The following is a 26254-nucleotide window of genomic DNA, read 5'->3' on the forward strand; positions in this document are numbered from 1 at the left end:
GATACTTAGTTGAATGTCCATATATTTTCACTGCTCTGTCCCTGTTTTTCCTGCCCAGTCATGAAAAAATGTGAAAGTGTTTGTAGCAGTTCTTCCAAATGGGACCTTTTTGATTGTTTTCTTTATAATTACTTGGGAATCCGTAACACAATTTAGAAGAAAAGAGTTCCATCTCCTGGTAAAGGGATGCCTTTATAAAAAAAAATTATACTATTTGTGATACCTTCTTCTATTATTTGCTTATGATGCAAGTCCCTCCGTTGTTATCTATGAACCATTGTCACTGCTAGTGGTCATCAGATGTGAGGAGACTAAGCACAAGAGCATTCTTGCCTGGGGATGTAGTTAATAGTGCCTTCAGAAGAAGGGTTTTTGCTTTCCAAAGGAATTTCCAGGCAGATTTACCTCAATCATGTTTTAATAATTATAGACTGAGCTTTGGTAGCTGTGCTTCGGATCCAGCTGTGTTCAGTTGTCATTGGAAAATTATTGTGCAATTGATTATTTCCTGTGGTTGCTATTAAATGAATTTGTGAATTCAAGATGGCTAAAACTCATATGGCTCTCCTTGCATGTGAATTCTGATCAATCTTTGATAGTTTCTTTGGGTAGGTGTTGGGATTTTTTTGTGTGTGGCATTAATTCAGTTTAAAGGTAAATGGCTTCCTGATGAAAATAACAGCTTTCCCACATCCCATATCAAGTTACTCATAGGATTATACTAGAGGTTTTTCTTGTTCTTAATTTTTGTTTACATAGGAAGATTGTTCATCCTTCAGTGTTTGGACCACAAAGTTTTCAAGTTTTGTAGTGGTTTTCATAGACAATAAATCAAGATCTCTTATCTTGGGAAGAATATGCATCTCCTGGAGGACAATAAAAGAACCGCACCATTGTGTAGTTTGAAGCTATACATGCAGTCAACACATAGCTGTTTGTTGCCAACATTCAGATAGTTTTCTTACCAGAGCAGTGAAATTATTTTTTTTTGTAGATTTTTCTAGGGTAGTAACATTTGCATACCAATTTACGGTTGGGGAAAATGCGATGAAAATTTTTCAATAGCTTTTCAGTTAAAAAATAAACGAACAATCCCTACTGTTTGCTTGTTTTTTTCCTTCTACAAAACTAATACAAATAAGGATGAATTTAAATTGAGCAGGTCTGTTTGTTTATGTCGAACTGTCAAGGTGAGTTGAAAATCGATGTCGTGCTGCAGTTGCATTTGATATCGTTAGCAGTTAAAATATTTGTATTCAAACTTAATATGAGCAGCAGTTATTTTTGAAGGCTAATGCAAAAATGGAACTTGAGATTATGTCATTATGTACCATGAAAGAAAAAGTATTAGATGGGACTTGGGGATGTGAGACCAAAGGGAAGGCATGAATGACTAGTGGAACTTGCTCTCATAGAGTAGGGTGTTCCTGGCAAATTTTATGTGTATGTAGTACTACAATTATGTGCTATGTGCATTTTTTTTCCTCTCTTGATTATTGGCACTTTGAATTTTTTTTTAATTAAACCATTCCTAATCATTTTAAGACAGATCACATTTGTCTTTACAAGTGGATGGGCATCTTTTATGAAAATAGGAAAAGGAAAAAAAATTAATAAAATAATCTTTTTCAGATGAAGGGAATGAGGCAGAGATTCAGCCACAACAGAATAGTCAGCTAATATGGAAACAAGGACGACAACTGCTAAGACAGTAAGTGTTGAAAAAAGGACTCAGATGTTGAATGCAAAAGAACAAATCTGGTAATGAAATGTGATTTTATTAGATTTTATTGAAAGAAAAATTAGTGTGCGTGATGAAATTCATTCAGCTCCTGCCCTGCTTTTCCTTGGTTTTTGAAACATTTCAGTATTTCAGAACTTCAGGTGAGGAGCTTTGTCAAATCACAAATGCCTGATCTCATTTACTTTTCTTTCAATGAGTATAATCAAACAATTTCCTTGGGAGAACATGGTCAATGTCATGGCACCTTGCAATTAAAAAACAACACACACAAGTAATTCTGCTAAGATCAGAATTTTATTGTGTAAAATAAAAACAGCTAGCACTGGAGAGGGAAAACTTTTATTTTTGCCTGTTTGAGGTGCAGAAAAGAGTAACATCCAAGAGGCTAGATGAGACATTTTATAATTCTCAGTTCATCTGAATGAAGCAAATGTCTATAAATCTAAATTGGTTTTTGAATTGTGATCATAAGGAATAAATTAATTGCTAAGATATTTGGTTTGTTACAAAGGATTAAATGAGAGGGGTGTGAATCAATAAGGACAGTCTGGAGCTTATATAAAAGGACCTTTTTCCAAGGAATTATTCAGAAGTTAAATTTGTTCCATTTGTTGGATGGCTTATACATGCTTTTCTTTTGCAAGAGCTCAAATCTTTACATGCATGTTGGATAAATGTAAATGGAGTGGTCTTGGCTTGGATCAGTGAGTCTGAAGACAAGTCATTCCTTCTCAGTGCAATTCATGAGTGACACAGTGCTGAATAGAGTGCATATTACCAACAGACTCTGTTTTGCATAGGTGACTTTTTTGATTTTTCTGTAGCCAACCATGAGTATTTCTCTCCTAATGTGGTTATGTGAATGATATTGTTAAATAATTGGAGGAGAATGTTCTTGCAGGAAGAGTGCATGTACTTGATTTGTAACAGCTGTTACTGTAAGATAGCATTTCCCTTCTTATTAGTTGTCTAGAATATTAACCATTTAATCACTTCAGTGCTATTAACTCCAGATTCTGGAGGGAAGGACAGAGACCAATTTTTAATTTTTCTTTTTTAAATCATATATTCCTCCTGTTTCCCTCAAAGGCAATATGGCATATTGATGAAAGAACCAACTTTAGACCTAAAGAGCCAACTTTAGACCTTGAGGTTTTCAGACAAGGATGCTTGCTGCCCAACCTTTATAGGGAAGACAAATTAATATTTAGCAGATCCATTGCAGAATAAAGGAAAGGCAAGACAAAGATTTTATCAAGCCTAGTGCATCATAAATAACAACTCTCACTAATAGCTACAGCTGTAGAGTTTGGGTTTTATTTTCTCTGTTTTGTAGGCTTCTAATAATGTTTATATTGGAACATATCTGATACTTCTTGTATCTAGTTTCCATGTGTCGAGGAATAAAATGACCATGTTGTACATACAACTGTGGTGATTTTTATAAAGCAGTTGTAAATATTTTAATTGAAAGTGCTTTTCCACCCATTTTAGTAAATGAATGAATAACGTATTGTATAACCTCTGACTGCTAGGCTTCTCAGTGACTGTAGAGGCTGGTACTGCAAGAGGCAATCCCTCTGCAGCTGGTACAGGATGATTTATAAGCATGTTTCATTAGCTCAGCACCACCCTTTGCTAAGCTAAGGGGTTGAAGATGAGTTTAGGGAGAAGTTTTCTTTTACTGTTTTTGCATGAGTGGGATGTGCATGGAAGATTAGCATGAGTTCTGTTCCTACAGGTATCTTCAAGAAGTGGGCTACACGGACACGATATTGGATGTGAAGTCAAAACGAGTGCGAGCTTTATTGGGCCTCTCAAGTGATGCTTCAGAAAAAGAAAACAGAAATCAAGAGCCGATGGTAAATGGCACAGAGGGCCAGATTAAAGAAAGCACAATGATCGGGTAAGCATCAAGATGACGTTATCTTTATGTATAAATGCACTTAATGTTGTTGAACAAAATTTTTGTTTACCGGGAAGATTTCAGGGTTCCCTAGTTGGAGATTAGAGCAATTGTGGCAAATTTCATTATATTAAGCAATAAGTATGGAAGTTAGTCTTGAGATTCACATCTTAAAAGCACCATAAATTATTTTTTTTAGTTGAATGGCAGCACTAAGTCAAATCAAACCTCTTGAGATACGGTTGCAAAGTGTTTAGAAGTCGGCATTGTTTCAATTTAATGGTTTATTTGTATTGCTGGAAACTTTTCTGTGTAGATTGCAGGCTTTGCCTTTCTGGTCTGTGCTGACTGTGACATGATAATCTATACAAGAGACAGGATTTTTTTGGACTGAATCTGAAAAACGAAGTCACTCATTACATTCTGAGTCCTGTAAGTTTTTGATTTTCCACTGATGAATATACATAGGTAAATGTGACTCAATGTAAGGTACTAATTTCTGTCTTTTAATATTTCTAATACTATAGAAAGTCAGTCCAAGACAGTAAAAACTTAAGCTTACTTTTACTTTTAAGCAATGGTGAAAACTTAGGGGGCTTTTTTCCTTTTTCTTCTCTTTTCCATGCAGAGTTTAAAAAAAAAAAGAAAGTTAAACTTAACTGTAAAGGCTTCAGGAAAATAATCTATTTGTTTTTGTTTAAGATATTGTAGTTGCAAAACTAGAAAAATAATGAAAATCATGCAGAATTGTATGAACAATAGATGCTGCTTCCACTAGTTTGTGCTGCATCAAGTATAGCATTCCTCAAAGATTATCACTCTTTTTTTCTTTTCTATACTGATGTGGCAAAATTCAAGACCTTTATTCTATAAGGTCTAACACTGTTATATGAAACATTCTGTCTTTTAAAAAGCATTTGTAAAATTTCATTTATACCCACCAGATAGTTGCAGCAACTTCTGGCCAAAAAGTTACATAAGGGCAGAAGTTCATTGTTATATAATTAAATTTAATGCTGTGAGGTGGAAAATTTGAATGTTTGAGAAAACCTGTAAACTACTAAAATATACTGTGCTGTTACGTAGTTGACAAGTCATGTCATTTCTGTACAGCAACTTTGTTTTTAAGAACAAGGAATGCTTGATAGATGGCAATAACAATTTTGGTTTTATTTCTGGTGAAGGGATCACTTCCTCTTAGAGGAAGTAGGTAAACAAAGCTTCTCTTCTTACACTTCAAAATTTATTTATATGTATTTACTTAGTTTTGAAACAGATGTATGTATAAGTTAGCTATTTGATGGATGAAATGCATATAGCAGTTTTGGATACATTTGCATTTCTTTCTTATCTATTTGCTTTTGGGGTAGATATGATATTAGGTTTAACACTTTGTAGTTTACTCCATGGCTGAGGACATCCACTGGTGCAGAAAAATGAGCTCCCTTCCATTGTAGTTCTGCAAGCTTGTCTGCTGCAAGGCTGGCCAGGCTACACACTTTGTAAAGCTGTTTTCATCTTGCTGGTGATGCATAAGATGGCAGACTCTATTAGAAAGCTCAGAGGAGCATTTTGATAACATGATGAGCAAGAAGGGACTCCAGGGTTTTACAGTGGAAGAATTTTCCAGAGTTCTTATTCAACATAGTCATGTCAGTCTTCATGGGTGATTCTGAGTTTGTGGATGTCCTCACTGAGGATCTCCCTCACTGAGGGGAAAAAGTCGTGATTTTATGAAAATTCCTTGATCAGTCTGAGTACAGGACTAACTTTCAATGCTGTTATTCTTCTGAGTGTTTCAATTACATTTTCAGACCATCTCTTCCAATTTACCTTTCAGGAAGCATTCTGTGGCTTTCTTCCTGGCAGAGACTGCCTGTTATTTAACAGCTATTTTATCTTGTGCTACTAGATACTGTAAAATGTTACACCTTGCTGTTTCTGTGGCATGTGACACTGTTCACCTCCTCCCAACTGCATCATCACTTGCCTCTGAGATTTCAAAGTGCAACTTTATGGTAGATAAGAAATCAGAAATGTTACCTGCCTCATCTATTGACAAGAGACATTACTTAAACATATATAGAACAGCTTCTTTTTGAAAAGTATTAGCATTGAATAGGTCACTAAGATTTAAGGCACACTGATCTTGCTCCTAAACCCAACTGAAATTCTTACTGAGTGTCTGAAAATTTAATTCAATGCTTTTCTACCTGGCTGGCAGAACTGGGAAAAATTTAGGTTACTCCGGTAAATTGTTGCTTACAGTTGAGGAAGGTGCACCCTTTGGAGCAAACTCACTAGCACTAGGCTGCTTACTGTGAGGGCAAAAGGATTGGCAGTTCTTTAGCAGCCTCTTGTTATTCCTTGCATGTATGTAAAGCGAGAAATGGATTTGGGCCACAGCAAATTTGTACAGTTGGAAGGAATGCAATGAACAAGTGTTTGCAGTTTTGTAGTGGTAGAAGAAGAAAGTTACAGTGAGAAAGTGGAAAAACAAGAAACCAAACAAAACCTTAGTGCAATTCCAGGAAGTTTAAGGACACGTGTGAGTGGTTGCCAGGACCATCAGACATTGGGACAGTTACAAACTAAAATGCAGATGGAAGACTCTGTAACTGTACAGATACAGTGAAAATCTTTGTAGGAGAAAACTTTGCTATCGCCACAGAAGCCTGTGAACTGCTCAAGCCAATGCTGTTTGGCAGATTTTTTGGTTCAAAACATTTAATGAACTTGGATACATATCTGCTAGCAATTCTGAGGCCAGTGGTCAACCTGAAGATGTTTTAGTTACATTTGAGGAGCAGAGCACTGGGCAAAAAGTAATGCATGAAAATAAATGTAGTCTAACAAGGAATGCACCTCTGTTGAAGTGAGAAAAGACAACTCATAGTGTGTTTGATTTGTTTGATCTTGGAAGAACTGTGTAATATGGACCCAACTGAGTCTATGGATTTTAAGTCTGATTTTTAGAAAAATGTTTACATGGAATGAAGAATGTGAGAAGCAGAGAGTACAGGACTTGAGTAAAGAGAAAGCTTGTGCGGGAGAAATGATAAAGACAAATCAACAAGAGTTCAGAAAGAATATGGGTGAATGTGATGAAGACAATGTACAATAGAGGAGAAAAAGTACAGGGTAAAACACAAGGAATATAGTTTCAATGATGCATTTCAATAACAGGAAGATGGAAGGCACATTAGCTTTTAATTTCCTTAAAGATTTATCCATATAGCAGTGTAAATTGCAGAAAGAACAGATTGGCTAAACTGCCTTCCATACAACTGAACACTGATGTGATGAATCCACAAAAAATTAAAAATTGATATTCGATGCTTTTATGCATATAAACCACATAACCATATGGTTATCTCTTTGGGGAGAGAGGGAGTAATGGAAACAGGAAGCAAAGCTTCCTTTATGTTTTGACTATTGTTTTTTGGTAATCAATCAATACTTTCTTAGTGAAATGGAAGAGTGGTGGAGACCAAAATAAATTAGTACTGAAAGAAATTCCAGTAAAAGAATGGGAAAACTCCTTCTCAATACAGTCTGATTTTAGCACAATTTTTTGTGTAAGCCTATTAATTTGTGCATAGTACCTGTTGCTGCTACTCAGCCTCCTTCAGCAATACCTCTCATCGACCTCTGACTGTACTTCTGACCACAGCAGAAATCCACACTTCTCTTATTTTTTAAATGTTTTTTTAATGCCTTTGATTGTTGTGAGGATGCCCTGGCATTTTCCCTCTGACCTCGGAGATGTATGAAGTGTATACTTTGTGGTGTGCAGGGAGGATATTCCTCCTCTGTTCAGCTTACTACATCCTTTACAGATTTTGAGTTGTTTGTTATACCAGAACTTGCCTATTATACAAGTTATATCTTGTTGTCTGTCCTTTATACCTATTTCAACAGCTGGGGTTTGGACACCTCAAAGTTCAGCCTTTTTATGGGAAAGGTTGGTGAGAGTGCTTGGAGTAATTATTGTGAAGTTGATGCTGTTTGCTTTGGTATGTAGAAGCATAAGATGGTTACTGTAGTGCAAATACTTAATATAACAATATTTATTTGCAGCAGAGAATGTGTAAATTGACTTCTACTAGGCCCCAGTTTAGAAAATTGCCGTCTGGTCCCTCATGCCTCTCAGCTTAATTTTGTGTATCTTAAAGGGTTGCAGTTACATCAGAGACCTTCCCCTTTTGGTACAGTGATGAACAAACTATTGTTGTCTGAATTTCTTCATCCTTAGGTGAAGTAGCTTCAGACTTTGTGTTACTAGCTGCTACATCTGTGCCTAAACTTGTATTCTTACATTGCCTATTTATTTGCTAATGCACAGATCGTCTTGAAAACTTTAGCACTCAAGATATCATGTGGATTTTGAATGCACCCTGCAAGATTTTGAATCCATAAGTGAAATGTTAATATGATAACGTGAGCTAGATATAGTCCTGTTTTCACTTATTTCATGGAATGTAAAAGGGAATCAGTTTTCAGTTTCTTCAATCAGCTCACTTGCATTACAAAAGATAAGTACCACTTGGCATGACTGGACTCAAAAATAGATACTAAAATAATAACCTCATAATAATGGTTTAAATTCTTAACACTTGCAGTGAGAGAAATGGGTGCTTTCCCCCAACAAACTGAAGCAGAAATGAAAGCTGCCTGCAAACATCATTTGTAGCCTTGAAAACATGACAGTTACTTAAGTGTCTTTAGTTCACTTATTACCTCATTTTTAGTAGTTTTATGTTAGTGAGTGAAGCCTAAACAGTCAAATTAGTTTACCTTCTTGGAGCTGTGTATTTGATGTGAGTGGAAGCAAATATAATAAAGGAACAGAACTGGAAAGGAATGAACATATACCAAACATATGTATGTATATACATATGTATGAATGTGTGCATATATAAAATGGTATAGGTAAATTATCTGAGTTCTTGCTACGGGTTTGATCATTAGAACTGTAAATAGCCAATAGAAATTTTTAAAGAAAAACAGTTCTGGGTGATATGTCAGTCTCTGAAACTAGTCTACTGCCCTTTTTTTTCCTATTGAACTGTGTATGGCTTCCACTGCCTCTACTTTACATGAGCTAAAAGGCATCAAACCTCAGGATTCGAAAGCAAATCCAAACACTTTTTCAAAGATTAAAATTAAACATTTTGAAAACCTTACCTTTCTGATGTACAACAAATCATTCTAACTGACACTTCAGTGAATGAACGTCTTTCTATGCCAGAAGGCCTTAATAACTCTTTTGCATCTCTAAATCCTATTAACACTGACCCATGTAATGAAAATGCTGCATACTGGCTGATGAATGTTGTGTGTTGACTAGCTTATAAAATGGTTTATTTGGGAAAATATCTCTGAATTTATCAACCTGAGGTAACATCCGCCATGAAGACTTCCAAAATGGTATGCAAGACTATAATATTGAATTACAAAAAGAAAAAAAAATGCAAAATCTGTTTACTTTATTTACTTTACTGGTGGGGTTTCTTTTTCAACTTTTTCCTGTTTCTCCCTGCCTCCATCTTGCAGTGACCTAACAGGCATTTCAAAGGTACCTGGTTTATGCCAGATAAAGTAGATAAATTGATTTTTTTTTGTGAAGAAAGTAGTATGAATGAACCACACTTTTGATTGGCACAGTTCTATGGCCTAAGGGTTTGAGGGATGCTTCTTGGAAATGTCACGTAAGATTCATGGTACAGAAAGAATGGGGAGAAAGAGACAGAGAAGTTGTGCAGTGGTAGAGAGAAAAGAGAGGGGAGGTGAATAGGGAAATAATTTATAAAAGTTACTCTGGTACTTCAAACATTAGGTTTTATTTTTTTCTTTATAAAACTCGTTTATTTGATATATTATAGTCATCTGACTAGATCTGGCAAGAGAAGTGGCCGTTCCTTTTTAAATGGTATTCCTTTGCAATTCCAAATTAGATCCAAACCATTTTGTAAGTATTGCTTACTAGTTGTAATATTTTGCACTAGTTCTTGCATTGTGTGGTGTGAATTCATAAGAGGTTTCAAAGGTTGTGACAGACTGTTTAGCCTGCCCTGTGTTCTTTGTGTGTAAATTTTCATGATTTTAAGTGTTCCATAATTTTATAAATTATTATGTTGATATTTTCTGTGCTATGTTATGAAAGATTTTACACAGTGTTGAAGATCTAATGCATTGTTCTTAAAGATAGTCCTCATTGAATTTGCATGCATTTATTTAAACGAGTACAGTTCAAAAGAACTTAACTAGCCACATTGAAAAGACTATGGTAAAACATATGATAACTAAATTCGAGGGGAAATAGATAAAACTTTTGATGACCATGCAGTAGCATATTTTGATAGTAGGAGGAAACCGAAGCAAAGAAAATGGCTCAAGAAAGACTACAGTAGAATAGCTCTGAATGCTGGGTTACAACAGGTTCTTTCCTGTACAGTCCCCACAAACATTTCTCAGCCTAACCTGAACTTGTATTTATTTAACTTTACTGTGGTATTTCTTCCTGCTTCTGAATTTATCAATAAAATCCTGGTTTTATTTAAGATAACTGGTGTATGTCTTGGATAAAAGAAACAAACAAAAAAGGCCTTACTTTTTCCTTTGGGGTGTGAGTAGGACACGAGGCAGCTAATGGCCTTGTGGTAGGGCAGTTCATGGTAGAAGTTTGAGACTCTCCCTGGACATGACCACAGACTTTCCAGAGTTATTATCAACAAAGGAGAAGGTGATGATAGATATATTGATTGTGTTAATTACAAAAAAAAATACGTGTCTCTGATGTGACTTTAGTCTAAGTTAAACTTGACTTCACAATAGGAAACGTTCTGGATCATGCTGGAAGCAGGAAAGGTATCACTGGTGTGCTGTTTTAGTTTCCACATAACTTTACCTTATCTATAGGCTGCTACTTTTCACTCAGTAAGAAACAGGATTTGTGTTAAGATCCTGAATATTAAATGTTGAGAGCAAATACATTCGCTCTCAACTATACATTTTGTAAAGCTGCTAATATTTCAGTGTCAGAACCAACTGGATTTTTACACAAAATACTTGCCTTGAGGCATGTCACTGTTGGGCAGAAAATAAAGAGGTGGTTTTATGACCTGCAGAGCCCCAGAGAGAGGCAGGCTTGCTTTAAATAGTACATGTGGAATATCCACAAATCATATTTTTTAGATTTCATTGGAAGATATCATTATTTTTAGTCGTAAAGGGGCCAATGGGTTAAGACAAATCTGAATATTTGAACAGCCTGTAAAATATAAGTTGGGATCAGATTTTCACAGCCATCACAGCTGCAGAAAATTCTGGCAGCTTCTCCTGAGGAGGAAAATATTCCCATGAGTTCAGGTTTATGTTGCTTTAGGGGAGGTAAGTACTTCAGTTACCATCCCATTTGTAACAAGAATTTTGTGTTTTAAACAGGGAAGCGTGTTTTGTCTTTGGGGATCAGAAGTTCCCTCTTTTAAGAATACTCTTCACAAAATTGGTGCACTGTCCCATCCATTAGTAGTAAGATGGAAAACTCAGCAGCATTAGTCTACCTATACTTACCTTCTGGCACTACTTATTGCTATGCTTGTGACAAGCAGTTAGTCCTGTTGTACTTAATCGTGTGCAGGCAGGAGTAGCAGGTAATCTCTCTGCCTCAAAGAATTTCCTGTCTAATTGGATAAGGCTATTGGAAAGGAGAATGTGATACACAGAGTTAACAGTATCAGATAGAAGATTTTATATTGGTTAAATGATTTTTGGTTGGTTGATTGGTTGGTTGGTTAGGAAGTGCTAAGTCAACTGGGATGAAACCTCAGGGAATGAAGTTCAGTGTTGGGGGAAAAAACCACGCAAGAGTGCTGCTGCAGAGTATGACTGAGAAAGGAGCAGTGAGAAAGAGATTCAGAGCAAGCTGCTGAGGAGCACAGGGTTGGAAGTCCTGCCACAGTCTGGTTGCTCTATGCTCTCTGCTTTGGCAGGTTCTGTAGCTGCTCCTGCTGTCTGGGGTTTCTGACTTATTTTTCTCCAATAGTTTTTCATTAGACTACATGGCTAGGGAAGAAGGAAAAAGCCATCCTAAGTTCTTGCACTTTGAAAATTATGTTCTCCCTTACATATGTTGCGATCCGGAACAGTCCAGTAAAAGGAATTGTCCTTCTTGAGACCTTTTTGAGGTTTTTGATCTCTATTTATTTGCAGCAGGTTCTGAACCTTGCCGTACTCTTGCCTCACTCATGCTTATAATACTACAGTTTGTGCATCAGTCCCCGCTTTTGGAGCTCTGTTCTATTGTTTTCACCCTTTTTTTTTTTTTTTTTTTTTTAATACTCCAAGCTACAAAAACCCTGGTAATGTTGAATTGACTTTCTTTTTCTTAAGTGGAATTTAAAGTAATTCATTTTACTACCTTATCTCTGAATATATTTTTGCCACTTCTGCTTTTTTATGTTGCTTTGTGAATGACCCTATAAGAAAAATGAACTAACCAGATGGAAAATAATGAAACAAACAAGCTTCAAATTGCCATCAAAGTACATAACATAAATTAGCTAAGGCCAGACATTTTCTCAAGTACATTTTACGTTATTCCTAAGTGTTAATGCTGACAGTAATATCTAAAATTCATTACGTTTATGTGCTGCTAAAGGATTAAAAATAGCTAAATTATTAAATTACTTTGATTTGACTACTAAAATGTATTGGGGTACAATATAGCAAGTCAGCCTGTCTGTCAGCTTGAAACTTTTCTTCTTCAGAACCTTTGAATAGTTTAAATATTCTGTCACTTCTGTTTTATTTTTCTGGTTCTTATGAATTCTTTCTTGGAAGTTGTGCCTTAGCAAAATCATATTCTGTGGTACTATGCTGACTTTGTATATTTCTGTACTGTGCAGTTTTGAAATACATGATAAATAAGCTACTATGTTTCCCAATGCATAAGATGCCTTTTACCCCTTCTCCCCCTGTAACTGCAGATACAGGATTATATATATATCCTGCCCACTAAAGCGTGGAATAATGGATAGAATAATTGAATTCAGACCAGTTACTTAGAAAAGATATAACCTGTTTTGGTAGTCACTTTGAACTTAAATGTGAGAGATCATGATTTAAGATCAAATGAGTACAGAGCCAAATCTTGGTATGAATTACTGCAAATACGTGGACCCACAGAAGGATGTCTGTTTCTTAATACTAAATTCTGTTAATTGAAATTTTTTATTCTATGTTTGGTATTAGTTCATACATTGCTGTTTACTGGAGCGCGTCTGATAGTTGCTATCATAGATCAGCAGCCATACTGTTTATACATGGCAGATTTTTACATGGCAAAATACAGAGGACAAAACAGAAATACAGTTGTGGTTGGATGATTTGAGTCCACTAAAAGTAGACCAGAACATGCAGAATTTGCTGAAAGTCAAAAAGTTAGTCAAACAAAGCACATTACAAGTTTTGTCTTATCAAGAATTGTCTTTTGGAAACAGCAGTGGAAAAGTACCATAGGATTTCTATGAAAATATACATTATTACTACAGATTCATGAGGTGTTATAGTCTGCCAAAGTAGTGATTGCTTAAGGAAAGAGAAAAATATTACAGTGTTTTCAGGTTTGATAGAAATAAGAGGGCCAAAATACTGCAGGAAGCAGGGCAAATTGGAAACATGTTTGAGATTGTTCTTATCTAAGCTAGGATGTGGAAAAGTGGAAGGAATATTCTCAGAAAAACCAGTGGCCATGAAAGCATGCTGTACATCATGGTATATTCTGTTGCTGTGTATGAGAATTTCTAATGGCAAGAAATACCAATTGCTATTGGTATTTCTGGGCCATAAAAATAAGTAAATGAAAAAAAAAAAGTAGAATAGCAAAATGTCTTAATGAGATGCAGATATAATGGGGCTATGAAGAAGCCACTCCTGGCAATTATTGACATGTAAGCATAGAACTGCTGGAACAGAGAGTGTGTAAAGAAGGAAGTGTGCTGCTTATCGTGCCTTATTACACATCAAAGCTTTTGCCTTTGGATGTTTCCTGTAACAGACCTTTGAAAATTGTTATGAAGAAATATTGGAGTAAGTGGGCGATGGAGGGATGACTGGGTGTTTGTTTACACTGCAGGGACTTTATAAGGCCTTACTATACAGGTGTGTTAATTGATTGAACATTTTGAAAGGGTCATAGCAGAAGCAAAATGTAGCTGAAGCAAAGCACTTGCTGGTATTAAGGAGACTGGATAAGACAATTTAGAGCTACAATTCTGAAAAGAGAGAGAGAGACTTCTATTGTTTCAGTGGTTGTGAGAATCAAGATGACATGCATTTAGTGATGAACTATGAAAAACAGACTACTGATTAAAGGTAAGAAAGCAATAAAGCTTGTCTTCAGTGTCGTAAAGCTATCTAAAGAATGTAAAAGGTTTTACTGCAAGTAGTTGTAACAATTCAAAGTGAATAAATTTTTTTCACGACTTTATCTTTGAGGGGTTGATGGAAAAGTGCATCTTCTGCATAGAAAACACAGAACGTGTTGATAATTTTAGGAATGCTTTATCTGTACTTTTGTCAGAGTTTTAATAATTGTTACAGTGCTGCTTCCTGGATTCTTCCTCCTCAGTTTGTAATATAACAGCCCTTATACTTCCTGTTCTGAGGCGCTGCCTAAATTTCTGCCAGTACATTCGTAATCTTATCCAATCTTCATCCATTTCCTTATTTGTTTAATGTAAAAGTCTGTGTAAACATTACTTAGTCATCAATGATATTTTCCCATTATATTGTTTTACAGTGGCAAATTTATCATGTCTCAAAAGTTAATGAATAAATCTAGAGTTTGGTATTTCCCAGCAAGACAAGGAACATCAGCTAACAGCAGCAAAATTTTCCTGTACCCTGATGTGCATGTGGGAACCCAACTTGGTAGCTGTAACTCATGTCCTTGTTCCTGAGGCTTTCAGTGATGGCATATCAGTATTGGTGTTGCTTTTGGGCATGTGTGAGATGAATGTTGCTTTAAAATGCTTTTTGAATAAAAAAATCGAAGTGTCTATCCTGGTAATAGCAGCCAGATGAAGAGTAATTGTTGGCTATAATATGATCGTTTTATTGGTTCTAATAGGGTAGTTTATGTCTAATGTTTAGTTCTTTAGCCACAAAAATTTATACTGTTATAGACCATTTTTACTTGTAGGCTAATTCTAGTCTCATATGTTGTTGAACATAATAATACAAAACAAATTGGTAATTGCAAAAGTGACTTTTTTGTGATTTCTTTTGTCTCATGATGATGGTTATTGTTGTTGTTTAGGAAACCTGAATTGACTGACTCTGCCTCTCTGCTAGAGACCTTCAAGTTTCTTGAAAATGCAGCTGCAGAATTTAGTGATGAAGAAGATGAAGAAGATATTGAAGGAAGAGAGAAAACAATCATTGATACCGCAACAGTGAGTGGAAAAAATAATTGAAAAAGTTACGAAGAACAGAAAAAGTGAGATTAATGAGATGCCTATAAGCAAAGTATATGACTGTGTATGTACACGTGCGAATCCTTAATGCATCTTTATGATGTTCTGTCCAAGCATGTGTGCATAAGAGGAATTATATATGTATTTCTGACATTGTGCATACAAGTTAAGCTTTTTTCCATCTGAGTTTGCAGTAACATATTGAATTTTTTTAAATTTCCTTTTTACTATTCCAGTTCTATTTTTTGTTATGTATTGGAAACAATTTTTAAAGTATCGGATGTCCTTTTTTAAAAATTTTCAGCGTAGTTTGAAGGTGTTTTTCATAATGTTGCCTGTCAAAAATGCATTGATTCTTGAATACTTATTGAAAAATTCTTGATAATTAAAATTACTTGTAGAAATTTGTCCTTGTAGAATACAGAACTGAGATACATTTCTCTTTAAATAGCTTATGGAAGGAACAAGAAAGTATAACCAGAAGAACTCTAATGTGATTAATAAACTTTTTTTGTTTCTTTGTTCAGTGAAATGCCTGAACCTACCAACTCTGTGATCTATACTTTGCTATGTTTTATTCATATGATGACATAAAATAGATACATGCAATCAGTACTCAATTTTATCCTTTTCTTTTAAAAATTAGTATTTATTCAGTGAGTTGTGTTTCCTAAGTATTGAAGCAGATAAGAGTTATGATGGATGTGATTATTTTTGTGGTCAGTTTTAAGAATTAAAACACTTAAAACCCCATCAGTTTTACAGCATTTTTCAAGAGGATCTTTGTAAACTTGTTCCTGTCATCCGTGGGCTGTGAACTAATGTCGGAGGCTCTTCTGTAAAATCTTCTGTAATACAGTATGTTCACTAAGCCTGCTGAAGAAATGAAGCTTGAAGTTTAGAATTGCTTCAGCTTTTGAAGTTTTTTTACTGTATTTAGAGGAAACAGTCAGTCATGTTCATGAACTATGTTGGCCTATGTACTGAAGTCTTTTCAGACTGAGCCTTAGCAAGGTTCCAAGTCAAAATATTTTAATATTGTAAATTTTCTTCTTCTGTAGAAGTGGAATTTATGCTGTGGTTTTCAGGTATCATGGCATCAGCTTACCTGTTAGTCAAATAACTGTAAAGCATCTAGTCCATTTTGATTATAGAGGGAAAAGTAAATTTGTTGCAGAAAGCATTCAGTGAGGTCTTTCATTAAAATGTGGGTTTTTTTTTGTTTTACCAGAATTTGCTTTTGAGTTTGGAAGGAAAATGCAGTTTAAACATGAAAACACCACATTTAAATAACGATAATATCTGAGAAAGTATTCAGGGTGGAATGATTTGCTAAATCTATGCAAATTAGCTTTCGACAATTGTGGGGTTTGGGGTTTCATTTTTTATTTCCTAGACCTGTATTTTGGTCCACATGTAAGAGTGATTTCAGAAGTGAAGGTCAGAAAGGCTATTTTCAAAGAAGTAGAGTAAATTTGGTTTTGCTGAAGTCTTTTCTACAGCATTCTTGGTTTTTTGTTTGTGGGTTTTGTGCATTTTAAAATCAGTTTTAAGAGCAAGTTTGTACTTTCCAGTAGTAAAAAAAGATAGTAATGGTCTAGGTCAGTGTAAATTCATTATCAGTGATTGGTTATTGATGGTCACAGGAAAGAAAGAACTACAGACAAATTCCATTTTGACTTAGAAACTGGAACCAAGTCTGCATACTATTCCAGATTTGCTTATTAATGTGTACTTTTCTGCTTCCTCTTCAATTTTCTGTTTGGATTTTGCATAGAAGACAAGACAGTACTGCTCAGTATAAAGATGTGTGTGTAACTTAATTCAGCCTTTCTTCCTGTCCTTTCTGACCTTCCAGATTGTAAGGAAAAGAGTGCTATCTGAGAGCAGTGAAGATAGAGATACAGAAGAAGCTTTGAAAGAGTTTGACTTTTTGGTTACCTCAGATGATGGTGATGGGGAATCAAGAAGTTCAGGAGATGGAACAGACTGGGGTAAGGAAATTGAATGCATTGTACCAGGAAAAAACCAAAATGTGCGAAGAATGTATTGTGGTTGATCAATTGAGAACTCTGTCAGGATCATAGCACCTTTTGAGTATTTCTATACTAAATAATTGGCAGACCGAAGCTCTCTTGAAAAAATATTCTCATTTTTCTGTACACTGCTTTAATCTAAGGATTCTTCGTGGTTTATGCTTTTGGTAATTTTTCCTTTTGAATATTAAGGCAGGTAGAATTTAAATTTTATGAGTGTTGTTTTGATGTGTTTTTCCAATTACTCGTGCTAATGAAGGGCTCTCATAAAGCTGTATTTTACAGTTATGATATGAAAGTTATTTTGTGTTCTTTGCTTTCTCCAGAGAATAATGTGAGTCATAAAGGCTGAATTTCTTGCACTCTTATTGTGAGTTAGCAATTTGGGCAATATAAACGTTTCAGTTGCTCAAACTTTCCTTAAAAATTTAGCAGAATAATTTATCTTTAAGCCCACTACTCATAAAGAGGCATTTCACAAACTGTTCTCTGTCCTTTGATGTTCATGTCCTGCAACCCAGAATGCCAGCATCCACTTTATCTTGACATAATTATTTGCCTAAACCCATTGTGTAGGGAAGGGAAGAAAGAAGAAAACTGGTTAAATATATTGACGGGGAGTTGTTTCCTACTTAAGCTGCTCTGGAAAGTCTTAAGGATAAGTGAATACAGAGGGAGCTATTGACAATGAATGGGAAATAACTGAACTTTATAATGGAACTACAACTGTGACAGACCAATAAGCCATGGTAGCTGTAGCTCTCACGTGAGCCATCAGCTCTGAGATGCTGTATTTTGCTGAAGCCGTGTCAAACTCCTGGTTGGACTTTAAATTATTGTGTGATGTAGTCTTTCTGCTTAAGAGGATGTGTTGTAATATCATTAGATATAGCAGTCAGTATTCTATTCACAAAAAATTTAGGAATATTACTCTTTTTTATGATAAAGGTTTTTCTGATACTTATCTTTAATATTAAAATTTTATCCATTTATGCTTGTAAGTGTAGCTATTGCTTGTGTCACAGAAAAGTCAGTATGCCAACAGGAGCTTTGTGTTCTCAAATTCACACTTCTGGTTTATTTTTACTTTCATTGATGAAAGCTGAGTACAAATGAGCAGAAGTCTAACATTTAAAATAAATTGTCATGAAAAGTAGTAGTCTAGAAATGAGTTAGAGGTTTTCATGTTTTTCAGTTACTTGTTTCACAGCCTGTGTCTTTTATGGTAACTGTATATAAGACTAAGCTTCTTCAAAGAACTGCCATTATGAATCACTGATGTTACTTGAAGTGTAACTGATGTAGTGTGGTGACCTCAGAAGCAAACAGACAAAATTCTTTCTTTGGATCCCAAGTATCAGTTATAGTAATCTGTTGAATCCATTTAGCTTGAAAGGTCCTCAGATGTGTTCAGGTAATTTTTAAACTATAAAGCACTTGAACAGGAGTAGTTCAGGATCCACTTCTGAAATTGAACAGAATCTTTAGGACATGTGGGAAGCATCCTGGGACAGTCTGTAGAAAATTAATATATTAGGTATTTTACTGGCAACAACACAGTCTAATAAAAAGCTATTTAAACTTTTTTTTTTTTTTTTTTTTTTTTTTTGCTGGAGGGGAGGAAAAAAAAATCTTGTCCAGCCAGGGAAGAAAAGCATAATTAAAACTTGAAACCTAATCCCAGAAAGAATACATACTTGTTTCTCTGAAGCCTGATCTTCTCATATCTTATTTGAGTTCTTCATGCAGTTTTTGATCATTAGTGGTAATTGGGGCATATGTATTAAGAGGACATGACTTAGCCCATAGACTATTTTAGAGTCTCTCTTCAGCTTAGTAATACCTATTTTCGTAGCTTCTGCAAAGGACTTATGCTGCTCAAATTTGCATCTTGAATTAGTCTGTCACTCATGAATACAGAATCATGACTGGAGGGTTCAAAGGAAGGAGGGGTCATCTCAAAAAGTATTTTGTTCTTCTGTGATGTAAGTCTAAGCAGAGTCTTTTTTCTCAATTGCTTGTACATTAGATAGTTATAGGCTGCTAAGATGCTTTGTTTTGCTACTACTGAACACTCAGAGTAGTCTCAGCCCCTCCTTGTAACTCATTTGCTCCAGCTGCCTTAACCATCTTAGTGGTTCCCCTAGACTTGCTACACTACACCAATAGTGGGTACTTAGCATTATACCTAAAAAGTTTCTGAGTATTACAGATATTACACTGGATGCAGTACTCACAGGTGTGATCTCACAAGGGCTGGATAGAGGGGAACAGTCACTTCCCTCACTGGTTACGTTCTTGTTAATACAGCCCAGGATGCGGTTGATTGCTTTTGCTGCGAGAGTATGCTGCTGAATCCTGTTGAGTTCGATGTTTATGGAGGATTCCTAGGTCTCTTTCAGCAAGCATCATTTCTGACAAGTCAGTCCCTGTAATAACCCATGTCTGGTTTTTGTCTTCTGTCCAATCATAGTGACTTGTTCAGATTGTGATTGATAGTGTTGTGCTTCCTCTACAGACATGTAATTTCTGCAGCTTAGTCTGAGGATAAGTTTATTATTGCTCATATTTTAAGAAGGTCTAGAATAGCTTACTGATCTGCAAAGCAAAGTTGGTCTGAAAGGAATTAATTTTTAAATAAAAAGATTGAGATTTTAATGAGAAAATAAAGCGAAAAGTTAATGAATTTCAAAAAATTTTGTACCTGTAGTGGTTATGAAAATAAATATATATATGGAAAAGCTGTATTACCTCCTCTTCTCCTGCAAATTATTTTTCTAAGCTGCCTCAGTACAGTCTCTCCATATATGGGAAAAATGACTTGGAGATTTGAACTCACGTAAGATGTTTTTTTCAAAATCTCCAAATACCGTACAATTGGAAGAATATTTCTTCTCTGTATCATGTCACAGTAGAAGCAATTTGGGAGAAATATTTAGGAAAAAAAAACAAACCAAAGAAAACAAAAAAGGGGATCTTTTTTTCATTAGGCATGCTGAAATATTTTGGGTTTTTTTCCAAAGATTAATAATTCAGGCTTTTTTGCGAAATTTCGTGGCTTTAGTGCTTTAAGATTTTGTTTAAACCATGGTGACATGTCTACTATGTTCCAAAATTATTTAAATGTGCTACTGCTTTGTGTAAATGACAACATAGCACAAAGACAATAAAATGAGAAATTAAAATGCAGTAATGCAACATCTGAGTTGTAAAGTTATGTTGATGAGTAACATAGCTGTTTCTTCTAGATATAGTAATTCTTTCCCTGAAGGAAAGAAAAAACCTGAAAAATATGTCCTGATTTATTATAAAGTAAATGTTGCTTACGTTTATGAACAGCTATGTGCTTGGTTATAAGAATTAGATGTGAAATTTCATCTCAATTTTTTACTAAGAAAATTCTGAGCAAATAGAAGTGGAATGTGAGTAGCAGTTTTGCAGCTTTCACAAGCTTGGTGCTATTTCTGTCTGTTTAAAATAAAAGACAAATGCCATTGACAGCAGCTGTTGCCTCCTTCAGTGGAGATCACTTGGTGACATTATTGAAAAAGGATGTTTCATTTGTTTCACTTTGTTTAGAAAAGGAAGACCAGTGTCTCATGCCTGAAGCCTGGAATGTCGACCAGGGAGTTATAACCAAACTCAAGGAACAATACAAAAAGGAGCGCAAGGGGAAAAAGGGGGTGAAGAGTAAGTGGAAAACATTGCACTTTAAAATCATAAATCTCACATCTTTCACACCCTTAATTCTATCTCTCTTTCAATGTTTTCCTAAAATTACTTACTCTTTTACTTTGCTGCTCCTGACTGCTTTCCTGTTCACCAGTTCTCAGGGGTTGAAATTAATGACAGACAATCAAGTTGCCCAATAAATAGTTGGGGATTAGATATAACATCTTCCAACCAAGTGTTGGATTAGTTAAAAATTCTTACTTTGAGCATATTTTATACTTTTGTTGTTTAGATACTTAAATTGTAAAAGGCATTGGTTTAATAGTTCACACTTCAATACAGAAGACTTCAGAACCCTTTCTTAGCTGGAAACATGCCAGTTCACAGGAAGAGTTAAAGTCTGGTATATAAATAAATACAGAAACCAAACTGGAAACTGTCTTGGGTATCCTATTAGATGACAGTGGGAGAAAACAGGTTAATTTCTACCCCTGTTTATACTTAACATTCACAACATGAAAGTCATGCTATCATCATAATTTGTTATGCAGGGCTCGAAATAGGAAACAACCATGACCATCAGTTTATTTGTAAATCACAGGATTTCTTTATTGACTTTCATATCTCTGGGACTAGCCTTTAAAAAAGTTGGATAGTGTTATCCAAACAAAAAACTATGATTAGTATCTGAAATACAGTTTCTAGCCCTGTATTATTTTTTTGTTATATTTTTTGAAATACAGATATATTTTGTAAAATCAGTGGGTTTTGATAAGTAAGCGTTAAAACTTTTTGAACTCAGACGAAGTGTTTAAAATGAAACACTGTATTCACAGCAATATTTCAAACATCTAGCCATATTGAGAATTTATGTGTGAAAGATGTATATTAATAATATTGCATGTAGCCTGGTAAGAAATTTGAGAGATGTTTCTCCCTTTGTGGGAAGATGCTTATGAATACCGAGGAAATTCCTACTTCCAAAGAGATATGCATAATGATAGAGAAGTGTCAGATCCTCCCATCATTGAGGCTGACTTGTTATTTTACTTTTTGTATTGATACTCTGATAAGATCTTGCTCAGCAGTTGGTTGTGTTGCTGAAATTGTGTTATCAAATACATACTCTAAATGTCCTTTTTTTCTTTTTTGATTAAAAAAAGTAAATAATTACTATGTTTTAAATTTCTCAAGAAATATTTTTGTTATCTTTAGGATAATTTAATTTACTGGAATTTAATTGCAAGTCTTACAAGAAGCTGAGCTGGCCAACTAAAGTGTTCATGTTTCATAAAATTGATTCTAAATTTCTTTATAGTTAAGGTAGACAGGGCATGCCAATATATGACTTCAGTGAAATTGATTTTTGTAACTTGTCTGTTATTTTTAAAATATACAGACATGCTATGTAGTTCAGGGTAATAGCTGTAGGGTTAGCTTAGCAGAAATTATTTAATCAAACTGTTGAAATTCTATTCTTGAACAGCTGTTGAGAATTTCTTTTTTTGATAATAAAACTTAATTGCTAGTATAGACATAGATATTATTGGAACGTGTTTTATATATTTATGAGAAAAAATCATGATGTAAAGGCAGCACTTGGACATCCAGTGCTCCTTCATGAAGATAGCTACTGCTCAGTACCTTTACAGTACGTTTTGGATTGACTTGATTGGTTTGATCTTGGAAGACAAAATCGTTTACTGCAGCAGTAAGATTAAGCATCTTTCCATGTACAAACTATTGTTGGAAGGGCATCAATGCAGAAAAATCAGGAAGAATCACAGCCTGTTTTCAGCTATTCATGATATTGCACAATAGTGAAGAAGAATGTGAGGAAGGCAGTCTGGAGGAAAAGAAGAGACTAAATATTTTGACATTAATTTTATAAAGTTTGTTTCTATGACTTGAATCCCATCATACATGGTGCTTAGACACTGAACTGCTACTAAGTAAAATATTGTTTTTATAAACCAGATATTATATAAAACAATCTTGCAAAATCCTTCTTAGTGTTTTCCTCGATTGAGTAATATTTTGGTGAGAGACAAGTTAAATACAATTTAGTTTATTATAAGTCATTATGGTTAGGGTGGACAAAGTAGAGTTTGCAACTGCATTAGTAAACTTATGATTTTGCAAGGCTGTAGTAAACATTCCTGCGAAGTAGTAAGAGAATAGAATCATAAAATTGTTTTATGAGAAAATACATATATTAGAGTACACTGCTGTATTAAAGCTGCTTAAAAATAGCTGTATTATTTACTGGTCTAGGAAAAAACATAATGGACTATGGGTAAGACATTTTCCCATTCTTAATTAAACTTACAACAGGAAAAACTACCGAAGATATGTTTCAGCCTCAATCCTATATAAAACAGTCAAAACAGGGATGTGGGAAAATGATGGAGCAAAGCACAGGTAAGTGTCAAGAAGGGCATGGGTCTTCACCATATGTAGCTTCAGGAAGTAGGCCAGTGAATCCAGTTGCATTATATTTAAGTATAACTTTTTGGATTATATAGTTCACAATACTACACTACTGCACAAATAAATTTAAAATAATAATGTTGTCATAAGAATACGCTGCACAAAGTACCTGATGCACAAATTCTAAAATATTCACAGATGTCGGCTATTGTTTTGGAAAAGTAAATATTCTAATAATCAGTATGACTCAGTTAGAGGCATTCTTCAGCATCCCATAAAAGTAGCAGTATGAGTTTATACATATGGGGAAAATTGTGCGTTCTCAATTCTCAGTTGCTTCTATCGCTTTCTTTTCAAGAAATTCATTTCATGCTGGATGATTAGTTACTGCTGAAAATAGGTGCTCATTAGTTTTTCTGTGGTAATGTCATAATGCAAGGTAGGATCCATTGTTGCATGTGCTGCTGTAGCATATCTAAGTAGCGTCATCGTGAACTATGCATAAACCATTTAATTTTTTGGTTTTTTTTCTGGTTAGGGCCCAACAGGTCAAAGCTGCAAGATATGCTTGCAAACTTGAGAGATGTTGATGATCTCCCTTCGTTACAGCCATCTGTTGCACCTTCTTCTAGGCCCAGTAGCTCAAGGCTCATTGAACATGAGATAAACAGGACGGATGAAGGTAAATATTAAAGATGTGCATAACACCTTAGTAAAGGATGGATGTTTATAGTTCCTTCTTAAAGATTATCCTCTAAGACTTTCCAAGCACTTTACAAATTACAATTCAGCAAATTCCAATTCTGTCTAAGTGCAATGCATGGCATTGCCATTCCTTCTTTCTGGTCCCTATTAGTAAGGTCAAGACACCTACCTAAGGTCAAGTCTTGGTTGAATAACTCTGAACATGATAGAAAAAATAATTTGGCACATGGTGACTTTGTAATATGATGACCTTAAATCACTTGCTTTTGTTTGTGCTCCAACCTGGTAGCCAAGTGGGGAACATAAGCTCTGAGGACATAAGAGCATCTTTTTTTCTCCCCATGCACATAATTTTAAATGTATGTATGTATATATATACACATACATACAAATGTGCTCTTTTTTTTTAAGTGTAAGATAGAGGCTCTGCAGGTAAGCACAGGTGGCTAGCTATAGCTTTTAAATGCATGTGGTGATTATGTAGTGAATCATACTGAACAACTTAGAGCTTGCTTCTGTATTTCTTTCCGTAATGTATTCCAAACATTAAAAAAAAATTCTTGTGTGGAAGGCCACACATCTTTGCAATGAAGCATGTGGTTATCTTCACTAGTATTATGTCTGAAAAATGCTGAACCATCTATTTGATTCAATATTTGAATGCTATAATATGAAGCATAATAACATATAGTGTATGAGGCTATATTAATTTGTCAAAGATCGTATTGCAGCCTTAGCTTGCCTAAAGGGAGCCTACAAGAGATCTGGAGAGGGACTTTTTACAAGGGCATGTAGTGATAGGACAAGGGGGAGTGGCTTCAAACTGAAAGAGAGCAAGTTTAGATTAGGTATTAGGAAGAAATTCTTTAACAGTGAGGGTGGTGAGACACTGGAACAGATTGCCCAGAGAGTTATGGATGCCTCATCTCTGGAAGTGTTCAGTTCCAGGCTGGATGGGGCTTTAAGCAATGTGATCTGGTGGAAGGTGTCCCTACATGTGGCTGCTTGGAACTGGATGATCTTTAAGGTCCCTTCCAACCCAAACCATTCTATGATTCTATGATATCATGTGCCCTATTTAAATGGTAAATACGTGTTTTGAAAAATGAGCAAAACATGAGTTCTACTTAGCAGTCTTTCAGTGAGTGTGAAATAGTAGGTTGGCCAAGTTATAATTAAGATGCATAAAAAGTCCCAGCATGCGACATAGTTACCGAAGATCTCAGTAGTTCTGTTTCCTTCATGCTCAGTGGTTTTCTTTATGAAAGAAGGGGGTAACTTAGCAACACTTGGGGAAGTGGAGGAATTTTTTGTTGAATGTTTCATTTCCAACTTTTCTCACATGTACTGAGAGCTACGTTAGCAGAGCACTATTTTCATGTCCTTTCAATAATGTGTTTTTTAATTCAGACATTCAAATGCACTCTCACAAAAAAAGAGGAGGACAGCTGATTTTTATCAGTCTGAGTTCAGTATTGCAAACTATGAGCTGTGTATTCCTTTGTAAAACTGAGACACCATGATATTTTTGGCATACAATGTTTTTATTCTAGTAACTTTTCAGATTTGATGTCCTGTATGTATTGTGTATTGAGTGGAATATTTTATCATAAATTCAAAAGAGAAAAAGAGAATGGTAGTGTAGACTTCAGGGTGAAGAAGGTAAGAGATGTTTGTGATTAAAAGGTAGTAACTAAGAGACTTGATCGAACAGTAGAGCTTGAAAGGCTTTTATTTGGTTGTAAAAAGTAGTGGAAAGCAAACAGAACACGCAGTAGAGATGTGAATGTGGAATGGAAAGATTAACTTACTTTATGCTAGGTAAACTGAAGGTGAATTGGATGACATCTGAACCTGATGCCTTTGTGACAAGAGGGAAGCAGACTGAACAGATCAGGCTATTGATTGTAAACTGCATTTTTCTTGGTTTTAACTTAATATCGGTACTGTTAGACTTAAACAGACGCTGAGAATGAGGTGGCATTTCCTTCTCTCTCTCTCTCCCTGATTCCAACAGTATTTGCCAAGGCTTGTATTTACAATGGAGCTAAAAGGCAAAAAGATTGTAATTTATTTAAAAACCCTTGTAATTTGAGATAAAAATTGTATAAAGATCAGTGAAGTTCTTGTATCCAGAAGATAACACATTTTCATCTATTCAGTCCTCCCTTTGTGCTGTATAGGCTTGGAGAGCTATTGTACAGGGAACTTTGTAAAGCTTTTGAGTTGTACCACTTGATGCAGAGCTTCATGTGATATAAGTGTGTATGCTGTACTCCTT

At 35.1% G+C, this 26254-nt stretch overlaps 1 protein-coding gene across 7 annotated transcripts in view; it reads left to right on the top strand.

Annotated features, from left to right (window-relative positions):
- The window catches only part of STRN (striatin), a 71161-nt gene that overhangs the window by 22131 nt on the left and 22776 nt on the right, over positions 1 to 26254 (top strand). For 3 of the 7 annotated variants that reach the window (XM_064648571.1, XM_064648572.1, XM_064648577.1), the window contains exons 4-10: positions 1633 to 1711; positions 3486 to 3650; positions 14974 to 15109; positions 16989 to 17124; positions 20746 to 20856; positions 23173 to 23259; positions 23807 to 23950. In XM_064648571.1, coding sequence (XP_064504641.1) covers positions 1633 to 1711; positions 3486 to 3650; positions 14974 to 15109; positions 16989 to 17124; positions 20746 to 20856; positions 23173 to 23259; positions 23807 to 23950 — 858 coding nt within the window. The remainder of the gene's footprint in view (positions 1 to 1632; positions 1712 to 3485; positions 3651 to 14973; positions 15110 to 16988; positions 17125 to 20745; positions 20857 to 23172; positions 23260 to 23806; positions 23951 to 26254) is intronic. The other 4 variants (XM_064648574.1, XM_064648573.1, XM_064648575.1 and 1 more) reach the window with 4 other exon arrangements.

Source organism: Pseudopipra pipra, chromosome 3, assembly GCF_036250125.1.
Source record: "Pseudopipra pipra isolate bDixPip1 chromosome 3, bDixPip1.hap1, whole genome shotgun sequence".
NCBI lineage: Eukaryota > Metazoa > Chordata > Aves > Passeriformes > Pipridae > Pseudopipra > Pseudopipra pipra.